Source organism: Giraffa tippelskirchi, chromosome 4 (assembly GCF_054371585.1).
Source record: "Giraffa tippelskirchi isolate mGirTip1 chromosome 4, T2T-mGirTip1v1.2.pri, whole genome shotgun sequence".
NCBI lineage: Eukaryota > Metazoa > Chordata > Mammalia > Artiodactyla > Giraffidae > Giraffa > Giraffa tippelskirchi.
The window spans coordinates 8,663,678-8,680,865 of NC_137278.1; the positions used below are offsets into that span (position 1 = coordinate 8,663,678).

General features: G+C 42.6%; 1 protein-coding gene across 8 annotated transcripts; it reads right to left on the bottom strand.

Moving 5' to 3' along the window:
• Positions 1–1,299: 1,299 nt before the first annotated feature.
• ZNF79 (zinc finger protein 79) lies at positions 1,300–16,922 on the bottom strand. Of its 8 annotated transcripts, XM_081587199.1 has the most exons (7): positions 16,566–16,922; positions 10,873–10,961; positions 7,928–8,054; positions 7,303–7,398; positions 3,103–3,164; positions 2,327–2,548; positions 1,300–2,243 (listed from the first exon to the last, which is right to left on the bottom strand). In XM_081587199.1, the coding sequence occupies exons 6-7, from the start codon at positions 2,330–2,332 to the stop codon at positions 1,377–1,379; spliced, it is 873 nt and encodes a 290-aa protein (XP_081443325.1). In that variant the 5' UTR covers positions 2,333–2,548; positions 3,103–3,164; positions 7,303–7,398; positions 7,928–8,054; positions 10,873–10,961; positions 16,566–16,922; the 3' UTR covers positions 1,300–1,376. The 8 variants fall into 8 exon arrangements, with proteins under 8 accessions (XP_081443325.1, XP_081443326.1, XP_081443324.1 ...); XM_081587200.1 differs by lacking the exon at positions 7,928–8,054; XM_081587198.1 differs by lacking the exon at positions 3,103–3,164.
• Between the last annotated feature and the right edge of the window lie 266 nt (positions 16,923–17,188).

Here is a 17,188-nt window from a genome sequence, read left to right on the forward strand (position 1 = left end):
CCATTTCCTTCCCCAGGGGATCTTCCTGACCCAGGGGTTGGACCTGGGTCTCCCGCATTGTGGGCAGATGCTTTACTGTCTGAGCCACCAGGGAAGCTTAGGTTTAGATGGTTTTTAACCACAGATGCAAGCAGGTGTGGAAAACTTCCTTTACTGGAAAAGACTATCTGAGATCTCTGAAGTGAGGGAAGGTTCCAGGACATGTGGCAAAGTTACCAAGGAATCAAAGCTAGAGGCCCTGGGTGACAACCATCTCACAGGAGACCACTAATGGGGAATCAAGCATACCTATCAAAACACCAGGGAAGCAGTTTATAGCAGCTAGCATATACACTGGTGGTGTAAAGGAGAAAGAAGCAGGCCAACAGGCTAAAGAGCTTGACTAGGCTGTCAGGAAGGAGGGAAAAGGAAAAATGACTTGCTTACCTTTGAACCAGGAAAGCATGGCTGCCGTCAGGTGGCCTCAGTCTTGTTAGCCCTCCCTCTAAATTGAAAGTCATAGTTAATATGACTTAACTATACATATTATAACTATATATATTATAGCTAATAGCCTTAGGTCTATAACATGTTGTAGCTATCTTATTCCAGGTGGAAGACACCCAGGTGGAAAAAGGTAACTTTATAACTTTTTTATCTTGTGTGTGCATGTGCTCAGTCATGTCTGACTCTGCGACCCCATGGACTGTATAGAACTCTCCAGGCCAGAATACTGGAGTGGGTAGCCCGTTCCTTCTCCAGAGGATCTTCCCAACCCAGAGATGGAACCCTCATCTCCTGCATTGTAGGGGGATTCTTTACCAGCTGAGCCACCAGGGAAACCTGCCCTCCCTCCCTCAGGGACTCCACTTAAAGGTAGGCGTCTTGCTGAGGGTGCACCCTCAACCTGTCCTGACAGTAGTAACTAAACACTTGTCAGTTGCCCTGAACGGCTCAAAGTGCAGGCTGTGTGCAGCATCAGGGAGTCTCTCCCATCCCCATTCTAGCAATAATTGGCCCTAGGATCCTCATCTCACTTGAATCCACTCCCCCAAATCTGATACCTTAGTGGCCCTGTTATGGGGAGTACTTGTTCCCAGCCACTGTTCTTGGTTCTTTTGCAATAGCCCTCATTCAAGCAAAGATGACTACGACAGACCATTGCAAGATACCTGGCCTTTTAAGTACAAACCAAGTCCTTCACTCATTCTTTATAAACCAAGGTTTCTGAGTTAAAGGTAAATCTTCAGAACAGTGTAATTGGAGCTGGGCAGTCTATGCTTACCAAGGTGTTGATAAAGAAGCACCACACGCAAGGTGTAAAATAGTGACTATTTATTAAAAGGTGCTTTTGCCATTACCTGTCAAGTCCCCATCCACTTCAGTTATGTTCCCAGTTATTCTCCAACATGGAGTCTCTGATGTCTAATGAAAGCTGAACTACACCTGAAGGCCTTCCCACACTCTCTACATTCATAGGGTTTCACACCAGTGTGAATTCGCTGATGCTGACTAAGGGATGAGCTCTGGTTAAATGCCTTCCCACACTCATTGCACTCGTAGGGCTTTTCTCCTGTGTGAATTATATGATGCCGAATAAGGGCGGAGCTCTCACTGAAGAATTTCCCACAGTCATTACATTTATAAGGTTTCTCTCCAGTGTGGGTCTTTTGGTGGATTATAAGGTTTGTACTTTGGCTGAATGCTTTCCCACACTCACTACACTTGTAGGGTTTCTCTCCAGTGTGAGTCCTCTGGTGGTTTGTGAGGTTTGCACTCTGGCTGAAGGCCTTCCCACATGCGTTACATTTGTAGGGTTTCTCCCCTGTATGGATTCTCTGGTGCTGAATAAATGCCGCACAGTAGCTGAAGGCCTTCCCACATTCGCTGCACTTGTAGGGCTTCTCCCCTGTGTGAGTCCGCTGGTGGTTGGTAAGATTTGCACTGTGGCGGAATGCCTTCCCACAGTCGCTACACTCATAAGGCTTCTCTCCAGTGTGGATTCTCTGGTGCTGAACAAGGGCTGAACAGTCACTGAAGGCTTTCTCACACTCGGTACATTTGTAGGGCTTTTCTCCAGTATGAGTTCGCTGGTGTTTTGTGAGGTTTGCGTTCTGGCTGAAGGCTTTCCCACATTCACTGCATTTATAAGGTTTCTCTCCGGTGTGAATCCTCTGGTGCTGAATAAGAGATGAGCTCTGGCTGAAGGCTTTCCCGCATTCATTGCACTCGTATGGTTTCTCCCCAGTGTGGCTCTTCTGGTGCTGAGAAAGGGAAGAACAATAACTGAAGGCCTTGCCACATTCGTTACATGTGTACGGCTTCGCTCTGTGAGGTTTAACTGTACCTGCATTCTTCCCAAAGCTCTGTGTGTGTGTGTCACATTTACGGGATCTCACTTCTGTAGGAACTCTCTGCTGTGGAGAAAGGACTGGTCTCAGATTAAGGCTCTTCCCCAGTTCAGTGTTCCTGTGCTCTGACTCCCCAGAAGGCATCTCTACACTTGGAGCTTGGAATGATTCTTCAGAAATGCCTTGCTCAGGTGGTGATTCAGATATAATCTTCCAATCTGAAGAAAATTTAGAAAAGTAATTTAAAAAATTCTTTTGGTGGTAGAAGATACTGCAATATGAAAGCTGAAGGAGCTGGGCTAAGCCTGTATGCAGACTGGTTCCATGCTTCACCCCCTTCACCCAGGATATGTATGTAAGTGTTAGTCACTCAGTCCAACTCTGTGACCCCATGGACTGTAGCCCGCCAGGTTCCTCTGTCCATGAGATTCTCCAGGCAAGAATACTGGAATGGGTTGCCATTCCCTTCTCCAAGGGATCTTCCCGACGCAGGGACTGAACCTGGGTTGCCTGCATTATAGGCAGATTCTCTACCATCTGAGTCACCAGGGAAGCCCCAGGATGCTTCTGTTCTAAACTGAGTGACCAGACATGAGCACCCTCTGCTCCCTTTCCTAAACGACAGAAGTGGATCCTGAGCCTGCCTCAGATGGACGCCTCTCCTGTCTTATTTCTGACACTCCTCTCCTGTGCTTTTGCCAAGTCCTGGGGTTGTCCTGAGCTGTCTTCTTACTCTCACAATTCTCAGTATGGTTTTGGGCAACCTACTTACCAGGTTTGGATAATTCACTTTAAAAAGCTTATGACTGATGCCAGCAGGATGAACGTTTTCACCTATCAAATCAGCAAGATTTAAAAAAATATGGTTAATTCTAGAGTGGTGGTAAGGGTGCAGCAGTTGGGATGTCACATACTGTGTGGCTGCATAAACAGGGATGAGCTTTCTGGAGAGCAATCTGGCTGCACCTGTCCAGAGTCTAAAATGCTGACATCAGAATTCCACTTGTAAGAATCTATCCTGAGGAACTAATGTGAAATTACATAGAGCTACACTGACATCATTTCTTCTGAACACTGCATTATTTGTCAAATGAAAAGCAAATACCTAAATGTTTAATAATAAGGAATGACTATAGTATAGCCAATCAAGAGACACTATTTAGCAGTTAAGTCATGTGTGCAATCTGTGCACTATAATTCCTTTTACAGAAAGGTATTTATTGAAAAAACTCTGGCAAACTATATAATGTGAAGGTAAGCTGTGGTGTTTTTGGGTTGTGGGGTTAGGCAGGGGTAATTTTTATCTTCTTCAATGTTTATGTGTATTTCTCATGTTCTCCAGTGACAGTATTATTTTTATAATAAGTTATAAAAATCTTGCTTTCAAAGAACAGGCAGTGATAAAAATAAACAACATGCTGTTAAATGCAAGAATATATAAAATTACAGTTATCTTAATTGCTTTTATAATATGGACAGGAGTGGGCGATATTTTTTAAGAATTGATTCTTTTTTTGGCCTTGCGGTATGGCATGCAGACGCTTATTTCCCCGACCAGGTATTGAACCCATGCCCCCTGCAGTGGACGAGTGGAGCCTTAACCACTGGAGCACCAGGGAAGTCCCAATGATTCTTCCTCTTTGGGACCACATTCATTTTAAGAGAAAACCTTAAAGTGTGAGTTAATGTATAATACTTGGCAAGTGTTAAAATTAACTGAACCCTCTGGTCCCAGACATCTCTGTCTGTCTCCACAGAGGCTTTTAGCTAAGGGGAGTGGAGTTTTAAGGAGGGCAATGGAGCTTCTTTTCTCAAGGATCAATTTTCCTGAAATGATTCTTCCTGTTTATACCTTATTTAGGAAAACAGGTTAGTTTTAGGTGCCCTTTATTTGAATTTCTATAGAAAACCTTGACCCAGGCTGCCTGGGTTCAAATCTTGGCCCTACCTCCTACTCTCTATACGACTTTGGGCAAATTACTATACCTTGGATTTATTATTTATGAATGTAGCTCTCCTACAGAATTATGAGAACTAAATGAGCTAAAACACAAATGACCCAGAACACACCTGAGAAATAGCAAGTGTTCTATGACTGCTCGTCATATGAACCTTTGTCTTGTAAATATATGTTTCCCATTAAGCAGTTTTCCTTGTAAGCTGAATGTGCTTTTGAAGCTCAGTCTACCAAGAGCACAGAAGTCCCTGTTTCGGGTTGAAGGTATCTCTATGTCACTTGGTATTAGGCCTTAGATGACTCTGACAGCTCTCAAAAACTGACTGTCTTATCTGAGTGAAAGATGGAAAGAAGAAAAGTGATAATAAAAGAAGCAGTGGGAGAAAGGAGCAATTAAGGTTAGGTTAGGACTAACAGGTTAGGACTCCGTGTTTCCACTGCAGGGGGCACAGGTTCGATCCCTGGTGAGGGAACTAACACACGGCATGCCCAGTCACAGAGACCAAAAAAAAAAGACCATGTGATGTTCATGAACTGTCTTGCCTCTACTCACCTCTCCCCTGAGTGCTGGCTCCTGTAAAGACAGTATAATAATATCTCAAACCGAATATACCCAAAAATAGAAGTGGTGATTTTCCCTTTCTAGCCAATGACTTAGTCAGCCTTTCCATTCACCCAACCGCTCAGACCAGGGTCACCCTTAATGCCTTGTCTCTCATATCCAATCCCTAGTGTGTCCTGTTGGCTGTGACACCAAGTATGTCCTGAATCTTTGTCCTGACCAACCACCATCCTCTTATTGTTATGTCCTAACTGATCTCCCTACTTCTGGTCTTCAACCCTGAAAGTCTAGTCTCCACACGTTATCTTCTCAAACACAAATCAAATATTATCCTTTTTGTGCTCAACACCTTCAATGGCTTCCTATCTTCCTACCTGGATAAAACCTGAATGTCTTCCATGGCCTCTAAGTCTTATATGATCTGCTGCCCTGCCCAGCACTCTTCTCTTGTTTACTGAGTCCTAGGGTCTTCTGATCCTAACACAAGTTAAACTCATTTCCACTCAAAGATTCAATGCATGGTGTGGCCCAGGATGTTCCTTATCCAGACACTCAAACAGCTGGCTCATTCTCTTCCTTCAGATCTCAGCTCCAATGTCACCTCCTCAAAGTGGTCTTTCCTATTCATCTAATCTAGAATAGCCCTCACTGGTATTCCCATTCTTACAGTACTCACCACTATTCAATATTCTACCAGTTATTTTGTTTACTCATCTTATTTATGTTCCTTGCTAGTATGTAAGCAGGGACTCAATCTTCTCCTCTGTTGCACTTCCAGTAGCTATTAATAAAACAACCCCAGGCATGGACCAAGGAGTGAGGCAAAGGTACATCCAAGCCCTGGGTCTGTCTGTCACTGTGAGAGGGTGGGATGGGATAACAGGGAACCCTGAACCCACCCATGAGGCTCAGCGATGTCCAGGGTGCTCTGTGGGGCCTCAGAGCAGAGGTAAAACATTCCTGGGGCAGTGTTTTACTTACTCTAACAGCCGGATTTAAAACTCCTCCAATTACTTCACTTATCACAGAATTAATACAGTCCTACACTGCAACAACTTTTTCACATGTATTAGTCTTGTCAAGTAAGGTTTTGTTATCCACATTTTTGAGATATAGAAACATGACCACAATTTAGTGATTTACTCTGAATCCAGGTACTTGATATGCAGCAAGCCAGCACCTGGTGCATCTTGCAGGGTCCATATCCAAAGTTACTTCCACACTAATACTCTACACTAATACCTTAGGGCACAGATTTTTCATGGTAACACCTTTTCCCAACTTCTGTTTCTCATACCTTGGTGATCTGAATCTTCTTCAGTAACCTTTTTAGGCTCTTGAACCCCTCTGAGACTGATGAAGCCTTTTCCCAGGAAAATGCAATTATTGCCATAAAACCCTGCATTCCTTCTCTGAAGTTCTACACAGGGTCTTGGGACTTAGGGGAAAAGGTCCTGCCTAACAAGGATGGTGAGCTGGGAAGGGGTGTGGCGAGGGGGAAGGAAGCAGCGGGGGAGTCAGGCTCCCTGTGAAGGGAAGTATTTCAGCAAGTGTGAGTGGTGCCTGCAGTTACAAGGACTGAGGTGACATGTGACAGGCTGCTTAGAGAGAGGCTAAAATGGGAAGAAGAGAGTGCAGATAAATCCTGTGGAAAACAAGCCAGAGGCTTTGTTTTGTTTTCATTGACTTACAGCAGCCATAATCAGGTATAAAAGCATTAGGCTGCATTTTTAGAAAAATTTAAAATTTTGTCACCTTAAAGCTGTTAACTTCATTTGTACCTCTGATGCTTTAAGTTTAAAAATATCAAAAGTAGCTGCCCTGCCACAGCTGGGCCTGACCACAGGCCCTGCCAGAGGTTATTTACCTGCAAGGGCTGAAATATGAAGGTGAGGGTGGAGTGAGCAGCCTTAGATGAGCAGAAAGACATAAACATACATAGACACTATGGTTTCCTGTGCTTTTGTTTTTCCTGAGTTTATTAATGTCAGCTCTTTAGAAAATTCCAGCATGGCCATAAAGATGGGGTGCAGAATCCAATAAAGAGTCATCAGATAGGGGAGCAGCAGCAGGTGTCACAGCTGAAGGATGGGTAAAGGTGGGCACCCAAGATCCTCAATGAGGTGACCCTGAAGCAGGGAATGTGCTGGGCCGGCGAAGATGACTCATTTCCTGGAGACCAGCAACACCAGCTGTGCTTCCAAATACCTCCCAGCTTGGGGAGACTGAGGAGATGGTATGGAATAGAGGCCTTTGGAGTCTGACTGGTGTTGCTTCAAACCCAGCCTTGCCACTTTCTAGCCTGGAGGCTCTGAACCAGTGAGTCAGCCTCTCTCAGCTTTATTTTCCTCATCTATAAAAGTGGGACAGCAATACCTACCTCCCCTGTTGTTAAAATATTCAAATGTTTTCAAAGGGGCTTTTGCTCCTGAGACTCTGCCTTGCTCACTCACCTGGATAGGCGTTCCTTAGGCCATCTCTCTCGAGCATCCATGAACCTTCCCTTTGTTCCAACTGGGAGTTCATACCAGGCTGGGAAACTGGAAGTCCTATTTAAAGGGGAAAAGAAGTGGACTTTAGACATCTGCACTAAGTATAAATAGCTACCCAGAACTGGGGGAGGTGAAATAGGTCATTCATTTCATTCACTCAATAAATATACTGAGCACTGACTTGGTGCTGGGCACTAGGGGACAAAGCAGTAAATAAGACAGATAATGGTGCTGAAGTCTTGGTAGAGCATTTCTGAAAAGAGATAAAGAAATAGCCTCAAGGAGGGGTCAAGTCCGAGAGCTAAGTAAGCCCATAAAACAAGTTACCTAGGAAGATAGATGGGAACTGACTGACTATGGAGGACCCCTCCTGGGAAGTAGGAAAATGTGGAGGTACAGCCTTGAGGGGGAACAAAATGAAACTGCCTCTTTCCCAACCTAGAATGCGGAGACCTTTCTTCAGTGAATGAGGAGGAATAAACACTGTCCCTCTGGTGCATCAGAGCCACTCAGGATCACTCAAGACTGGGAAGTACCACAGATTTTCAGAACTGAACAAATTCTGAATTTTGAATGGTTTCCTTACCCAGTAAGACCAGGTTTCTGGACTTTTCTGGCATCCCTTCCTCGAACCTGTCCCTCGGAGCAGGGGCCAACTGCCTCCATCCCCCCTGGGTAAAATCTACAGTCACACTGCTGAAAGGCGTGGATCCCTGAAACAACAAGCACATTCCTTCTTGCCCAGTGCCCTTAGAATGTGAGGAGGCAGGGAGGCTGGCGGCTCTGGGTGTGGTGGTTAGTGAACCTACTAAAGGTCTCTGAAAGGACTTGGGGTAGTTCCAGAAAAGCACCACTGATCACTTCCTATATGCCTAACGCTACACTAGACACTGATGCATGAAAATAAATAACAGTCTCTCTGTCTTCACATGTTTACAATTCTTGTAGACTTTACCTATAAATAGAAAGAAATATATGTATACATATGAGCAGTAATTGGGCAGAAACTAACAGGTGCTTGGGAATTAAAAGTACCAACATAGAGAAAACAAAATTACAATGCGTGAGTTTATGTGGCAAGGAATCAGCTAGAAATCAGCAAAGAATGTGAATGATGAATGTTTGCAGAACATTTAATAAATATTCCCATGAACTCAGACATCTTACAGTAAGCAGGAGAGCCAGGCACGTTTGCAACCACCTGTAACAATGTGTGAAAGAGAGGGATATTCTAGTTACTAGGATAATGGAAGAGGAATCCTAGATGGAGGGCAGGGGTAGGACACTCAGGGAAGACTGCAGGGAGAGAAGGCAACCACCAAGTTGGCCTTGAAGGAGCAGGTTCCTCAGATGGAGAAAGAGCAGGCTATCCAAGGCAGGGGAGGCATCGTGAGCACAGGTGTTTAGGCGAGGACATCTTTATCTATTATCAGCTTAGGAAATGGTACCTTCATGTACCTCGTTGGCCATGTCAGACACCTGGATGTTATCTTCCCGTTTCCTGCAGTTCCCCACAAGTCAAATGCATGTTCGTTCTTCCTCCCCAATAGCATGAGAATTCACACATTTCTCTCCACGCCCCTACCACTGCCTTGTTTTAAGCAAGTAGCATTTCCCAAATCTTAACTAATCTCCTGATTTCTAATTTTATCTGTTCTTCCAATACATCTTCACACTGAGAAATGCTTTAAATGGGGCAGAGGGTCATTTTTAAAAACACTGAAATATTTAAAAACATTGGAGGTCTTTTTATAGTATTTAAGAGTAAAATCCACTATGAAGATATAAGGGTTATGAACCAAATAACAAATATATAATTCATAAGGGAAAAACTGTAGGAAATACACGGAGAAATTTAAAATATGATAGCCGTGAGAGATTGTTAAATAGCTCAGTTGCTGACCGAGTTAATACAAAATAAACCAAAAAATAAAGGTATGGAAGAAATGAGTAATTTAATAAGGTTGAGCATATACAGTTGTAAAGTTCTACACCCTGCAATTACACTATACCTGCATGTTTTGTGTGGAGAAGAGACACAAACTTTATCCTCCATAGGGCACAGACCAGCCACACATGCAGACAAGAAACCAAAGCCACAATTTTGGCATATCTAAAAAAAATTAAGATCACAGCCAAAAACATTCAATATATCTGAACAAAAAAGGAAGAAAATAAATTATGGATTCAACTCAAGAGGTTAAAAATATTAATTTTAAAATAAATCTAAGGAAAGCAGAGCAAAAAAAAAAACTACTAGTTTTTTTTTTTAATAAAGATTAGAATTGATGAGGAAATCCAAGAACAGACTTTCTAAAAATGAAAACAGACCAATTCCTAGTCTAGTCAAGAAAAAGAAAGGGAGAAGACAGTTCTTACCTTCACAGAAGGACTATGAAATGGAGTTTATTGGAAATAATTCTGTAGAATACTCTTAATGAAATGGGGGAAATATTAACCCAATTCTACTAAGTAGAAATAAAAAGGTTACAAAGCAGGACAAATCGTCTCTGGGAAAACAACAGCAAAAAAAGAGTATCTAAAAAGACTCAAATCAAAAAAAAATTTTTTTTTTTTTTGGGTGAAGTAGAAAAGGATAGCTTTATTGCTTTGCTAGACGAACAGGGACACAGCGGGCTAATGCCTCAAAACTGTGTGTCACATTCTGGAGCAGGTAGTGAGGATCTTACAGTGTTTGAGGAGCAGGGCGTGATCTGCTCGTGGACATTTTTCTGATTGGTTGGAGGGAGGCAAGTAGGAATCAGTATTATCAACCTTCTGGTTGCAACCAGTTGGGGTGCTTGTGGGCAGCATATAGCTAACATCTTCTACCTGGTGGGGATTTCATTATCTGCAAAACAGCTCAAAGGACATGGCAAAGAATATTATCTATAGTCCTTGCTGCTGCTGCTGCTAAGTTGCTTCAGTCGTGTCCGACTCTGTGCGACCCTATAGACGGCAGCCCACCAGGCTCCACCGTCCTTGGGATTCTCCAGGCAAGAATACTGGAGTGGGTTGCCGTTTCCTTCTCCAGTGCATGAAAGGGAAAAGTGAAAGTGAAGTCGCTCAGTTGTCCGACTTTTAGCGACCCCATGGACTGTAGCCTACCAGGCTCCTCCGTCCATGGGATTTTCCAGGCAAGAGTACTGGAGTGGGGTGCCATTGCCTTCTCTGTATAGTCCTTGAGGAAGGACTAAATGTCCTTGACTTTGTTTAATGGATGGTGGTTTAGACGCTAACTTGTATCTGACTCTTGTGACCCCATGGACTGTAGCCTGCCAGGCTCCTCTGTCCATGGGATTCTCCAGGCAAGAATACTGGAGTGGGTTGCCATTTCCTTCTCCATCAAATCAAAATGTTAAGTGTTATTTCTTTGTAGGAGTAAGGATGACTGGGGGGGTGGGTAGTATGTTGTCTACATTTTCCAGGTTTTCTACAAAGAACATGAGTGCCTTTTGTAATTAAAAACCAAAAGCACCCTTAATTTTTTTTTTTTTAAAGACTGCTTCTTGGAGTAAATTTCCAACTTACTTGGGGTCCTGCTGTGAGGAGACCAGCTGCCATTCCTTCCTCTTCTGTGTCTTCCTCTTGGGGAAGGGCAGAGTCTGGAGAAGGCGGTTCTGGAGGAAGAGAAAGAAACCAATGAGGCTAAAAAGGCTCACAGCTCATCAAACTAGAAAGCCTCACATTCTCACTCTGAAGAGCATGTTCAGATGATATTATAGGTCCCAGGGCTCAGTGGGGCTGAATCTGCAGAACTGCAATGGGGTATAAATTTTCCCATTTCCTTTTCTACCTCAGAAGTTCCATCAATTCACTCAGAGACAGAGAGGCATTAAAGTGTAAAGACTCTCAAGCATTCCAGATCCACCACTTCCCAGCAACTTTTCTATGTGATCCCTTGTAAAGTTCCTGTGAAGATTTAAATGCAGACAAAGCAGCTGACACAATGCCTGGCGTGTAAATATACAGCTTACAACTATTATCAATTAAGTTCTTTGGAGAAAGTGGCTCTGCAAATTAAAGACATTTGCTTAATCAAAAGAAGAGGTAGTGACCAAGTGGGATTCATCCCAGGAATGCAAGGTTGCTTCAACACATGGAAAGCAATCTATAATACACTATATTAATATAAAGGGGAGGAAAAACACCCATACGATCATCTCAGTGAACACCAAGAGGCTATTTAAGAGAATCTGATACCTTTCCCTATAAAACACCTCCAGTAAACCAGGAACAGAAGGGGACTTCCTCAACTTGATAAGAGGCATTTCCAAAAAGCCCAGAGCTAAAGGCGGATGCTTTTCCTCTAAGATCAGGAACCAGACAAGGATGTCAGCTCTTGTCAGTTCTACTCAGTATTACACTGGAAGTTCTCGCCAGAGCAATTAGGCAAAATCAAGCAAACAAATCCAGATTGGAAAGGAAAAATTTAAACTACCTCTATTTGTGAATGGCATGATTTTGTACACAGAAAATCCTAAGAAATCAACAGAAACAGAAAAACTATCATAGCTAAACAAGTTCAGTAAGGTTGCAGGATACAATGTGAACAAACAATAAAAAGACAACTCAATTAAAAATGGGCAAAGAAATGAATAAACAGTTCTCCAACTATATTTCTATAACTAGCAATGAACAATCTAGAAATGAAAATTAAAAGAGAATTAAAAGAACAAAACACCTAGGACTAAACTGAATATAAGAAGTGCAAGACACTACACTGGAAACTACCAAATTTTTTTAAAAATCTTTTGTCTGATTCTTTTTTTAAATTAATTTATTTATTGAAGGATAATTGCTTTACAGAATTTTGTTGTTTTCTGTCAAATCGCAATAGAATCAGACATAAGTATACATCTATCCCCTCCCTTTTGAACTTCCCTCCCATCTCCCTCCTACCCCACCCCTCTAGGTTGATACAGAGCCCCTATTTGAGTTTCCTGAGCCATACAGCAAATTCCCTCTTTTTAAAAATAGCTATCTATTTTAAAAACGGTAATGTAAGTTTTATGTTACTCTTTCCATACATCTCACCCTCTCCCCATGTCCATAAGTCTATTCTCTATGTCTGTTTCTCCATTGCTGCTCTGTAAATAAATTCTTCAGTATAATTTTTCTAGATTCCGTAAATATGCGTTAGAATATGATATTTATCTTTCTCTTTCTGACTTACTTCACTCTGTATAAAAGGTTCTAGGTTCATCCACCTCATTAGAACTGAATCAAATGCATTCCTTTTTATGGCTGAGTAATATTCCATTGTGTATATGTAATACAACTTCTTTATCCATTCATCTGTCAATGGATATCTAGGTTGCTTCCATGTTCTAGCTATTGTAAACAGTGCTGCAATGAACAATGGGATACATGTGTTTTTTTCAAATTTTTTTTCCCTCAGGGTATACACCTAGGAGTGGGATTGCTGGGTCATATGGTGGTTTTATTCCTAATTTTTTAAGGAATCTCCATACCGTCTTCCATAGTGGCTGTATCAATTTACATTCCCACAAACAGTGCAAGAGGGCTCCCTTTTTTCCATACCATTTCCAGCATTTATGATTTGTAGACTTTGATGATAGCCATTCTGACCGGTGTGAGGTGATATCTCACTGTAGTTTTCATTTGCATTTCTCTAATAATGAGCAATGTTGAGCATCTTTTCATGTTTGTTAGCCATTTGTATGTCTTCTTTGGAGAAATGTCTGTTTAGGTCTTTTTCCCACTTTTTCATTGGGTTGTCTGTTTTTCTGGTATTGAGTTATATTAGCTGCTTGTTTATTTTAGAAATTAATTCTTTATCAGTTATGAAAACTACTAAATATTTTTAAAGGAAACTACAGAAGATCTAAATAAATGAAAAGCCATTCCATGTTCATGGACTGAAAGACAATAATCCTGATATTGCAATATTCACTAAATTAATTTGGAGTCAATGCAGTCCTATCAAAATCCCAGCTGTTTTTTAATTAAAAATTTAGGAGCTGCTCCTAAAATTCATATGGAAATGCACGGCACATAGAACCATCAATCTGGAAAAAGAATAAAAGGTGGAAGACTCATATTCACAATATCACAACTTTCCACAAAGCAACAGTAATTAAAGTAGGGTGGTATTGGTAATGGATAGACAGATCAGTGGAGGAGAACTGAGAGTCCAGAAATAAATCCATACGTTTATGGACAACTTATTTTCAACAAGAGTGCCAAGAAATTAAACTTCTTTTCAACAAAATAGAGGTGGGACACCTGGATATCTACATGCAAAAGAATGAAGCTGGACTCCTACCTCACACCATCTTTAAAAATTAACCCCAAATGGATCAGACTTAAATGTAAAAGCTAAAACTTTTAGAAGAAAATATAAATCTTTATACCTCTGATTAGGCAATAGGTTTATTAGACATGATATCAAAAGTACAAGGAAAAAAATTAAGTGGGAGTTCCTAAAAATTAAAAACTTTGTGCTTTAAAGGACACTATCAAAGTGAAAAGATCTGCAAATCATATACTTTCTAAGGGTCTAATATCTAAAATATATACGGAATTCTCTATATTAAAAACTCAACAAAGAAGGACAAATAACCCAACTTAAAAATGAGCAATGGATTTGAGTAGATATTTAAGTAAGATACAAAAAGCTAGTAAGTATATGAAAAGATGCTCAACATCCTTAGTCACTGGAGAAATACATATCAAACCACTGTAAGATACCACTTCACACCCACTAAGATGGCTAAAATAAAAAAGACGCGTTAAAATAAAGTACTGATGAGGATGTGTGAATGCCTATGTGCTCAGTCACTAAGTCGTGTCTAACTCTGAGACTGTAGCCTGCCAGGCTCCCCTGTCCATGGGATTTCCCAGCAGTGGGTTGCTATTTCGTTCTCCAGGGGATCTTCTGAACTAGGGCTCAAACCCGTGTCTCCTGCATTGGCAGGTGGATTCTTTACCACTGAGCCACCAGGAAAGCCTGGTGAGGACGCACAGAAACTGAAATTCTCATACACTGCCACTGGGAATGTGAAATGGTGCTACCACTGTGGAAGACAGTCTTGTAGTTCCTCAGAAAGTTAAACAGAGTTACCATCAGTCAGTTCAGTTGCTCAGTTGTGTCCGACTCTTTGCAACCCCATGAATCGCAGCACGCCAGGCCTCCCTGTCCATCACCAACTCCCGGAGTTTACCCAAACTCATGTCCATCGAGTCGGTGATGCTATCCAGCCATCTCATCCTCTGTTGTCCCCTTCTCCTCCTGCCCCCAATCCATCCCAGCATCAGGGTCTTTTCCAATGAGTCAACTCTTCACATCAGGTGGCCAAAGTATTGGCGTTTCAGCTTCAACATCAGTCCTTCCAATGAACACCAAGGACTGATCTCCTTGCAGTCCAAGGGACTCTAAAGAGTCTTCTCCAACACCACAGTTCAAAAGCATCAATTCTTCGGCGCTCAGCTTTCTTTATAGTCCAACTCTCACATCCATACATGACCACTGGAAAAACCATAGCTTTGACTAGATGGACCTTTGTTGGCAAAGTAATGTCCCTGCTTTTTAATATGCTATCTAGGTTGGTCATAACTTTCCTTCCAAGGAGTAAGCGTCTTTTAACTTCATGGCTGCAGTCACCATCTACAGTGATTTTGGAGCCCAGAAAAATAAAGTCAGCCACTGTTTCCACAGTTTCCCCATCTATCTGCCATGAAGTGATGGGACTGGATGCTATGTTTTTACTTTTCTGAATGTTGAGCTTTAAGCCAACTTTTTCACTCTCCACTTTCACTTTCATCAAGAGGCTCTTTTGAGCATTACTTTACTAGTGTGTGAGATGAATGAAATTGTGCGGTAGTTACACAGTAATTCCTCCTTTAAGTATAAACCCTAGCAAAATGAAACTATGTCCAAAAGAAAAGGTTTGCATGCATGTTTATAACATTATTCATAATAGCACAGACTGGAAACCACTCAGATGTCCATCAACTGAGGCACAGATAAACAAAACATGGTACAATCCATGTAATGGAATATTATTTGGCCATAAAAAGGAGGTGCATTTCTTGATGTTACAACATGGATGAACTCTGAAACATACTAAATGAAAGAACCCAGACACATACACTGTATGATTCTAATTTTTCATGAAATGTCCAGAATAGGCAAATTCATAGGGACAGAACGATGACTAGTTGGAAAGGAGACTGTGGAGTAGTGCCAGTTCCTTTCTGAGATGATGAAAATGTTCTGGAATTAAATAGTGGCGATGGTTGCCTAACTTTGTGAATATAATAAAAGTCACTCAACTGTATACTTTCAAAGTGAATATTATAGCATTCAAATTATATCTCAATTAAAAAAAAAAACAAGAGCGGTAGTGTAGTCCTCAGAAACAACTCTAAAAAACGTAAACAAGTCTGAACACTGGTCTTAGTACAGACTTCATGTTACTGAGCTGTACCTATCCATTGTACTTTTTTCACCTTTGGTACTATGGGAAGGATGATAACCATCCTGCTTGTGTTCCCGGGTCTCTGAGGGAAGACAACATGAAATGCTGGATGTGAAATTGCACTTGATGAGTGACAGACCAATTCTTGGTCTAGGGGAGGACGGCAATGCCTCAGTGGTTACTATTACATACACATTTGTTCTGTTCTGTAAAGCATTCAAGGTGCTTTCAAAAGCATCATTTTATTTGATGCTTACAGTTCTTGGAGGTGAACGAGATACTTAAAGTCATTTTAACTTTTCCTCCATGAAGAAACACAAGTCAAGAGACCTGGCTGGTACCTCCCAGCTTAAACAGGAATCCTAGCCTTCTGATTCTAAATTCCCAGGATTCGCTAAGGTTTCACAATCCAACTGGGTTGAACCCACCCTCAGTATCACGGGAAGCCAACAGGCTCCCATTCTGAGTATCCCTGGTTGCTTCAAGAGGGCTGGAAAATCAGAAGCAATAAAGGAGGCCCTGAGCACGTCCTATTTTCCTTTCCAGGGCCCACATCTACTTTTTAATGCCAGAAGTACGTCAACAAATTAGAGTCAGGAACAGGATACTCAGAGATGATTCAGTACTGAGCTCTTCAAATTTTTTGACCCCGTAATTATTCAACAAAGGACCGTCCCCAACTACTTGTGGAAAGGATAACCGCTGAGTTCTGAACCGGGTCACACAGCAGTACTGGCGCGCAGGCTGGAAGCCACGAACCGCTCCAACACTCCTTCTCACCTCCTTCCTCCAGCATCCGGGTCCCACCTCGCGCCACCGCCTCCCAGCAGTTCTCTGACCGTCGGCGTGGCTTCACTGCGGCCCCAGCCCCGCTCTGGGCTCTTCTCTCAGGCCTCTCGCCTCAAAGGCCGGATCTGAGTCTGCGGGGCTGAGCCGGGTCCGTCCTGTCCGGCCGGGTCTTTCATTGTCTCCACAGCCACAGCCAGGCAACGGCTGGGGAACCCGTGACGCAACCGTCGACTCGGTCTCTAGCGGAACACCGCTTGAAAAAGCCCGCTGCCTTCTACGTGAAAAGGCTTCAGGCCACGGACACCGCTCGGAGCTCAGAAACTGCGGTCGCAGGCCCGCCTCTGCGCCAAAGGGGACGCGCCTTAAAAGCGTCACTTCCGGCCATGCGCACATGCCTCCTTGCGCAACGGGACTCCATCTCCCAGAAATCGCTGCGCTCAGTTTCTGGCTCAAGGCTTTTTCTCGCTCTTGGTGCGAGGCTGTGACCCACACGCCTTCGTGGACCGTATTTCCTAGCCAGGCTTCCGGCTGGTCCTGCTCCCAGAATGTGTTTCCCGTCACGCTTTGTAGTACATGCCTTACAGGGGTCCATCCACCGAATCGAATGACTCGGG

Coding starts and splice junctions, on each gene's coding strand:
- ZNF79 (XM_081587194.1), bottom strand. Junction 7,399..7,927: donor CAGAAACCTGGTCTTACTGG/GTAAGGAAACCA, acceptor CCCTTTAAATAG/GACTTCCAGTTTCCCAGCCT. Junction 2,549..7,302: donor CCTAAGGAACGCCTATCCAG/GTGAGTGAGCAA, acceptor AATTTTCTTCAG/ATTGGAAGATTATATCTGAA.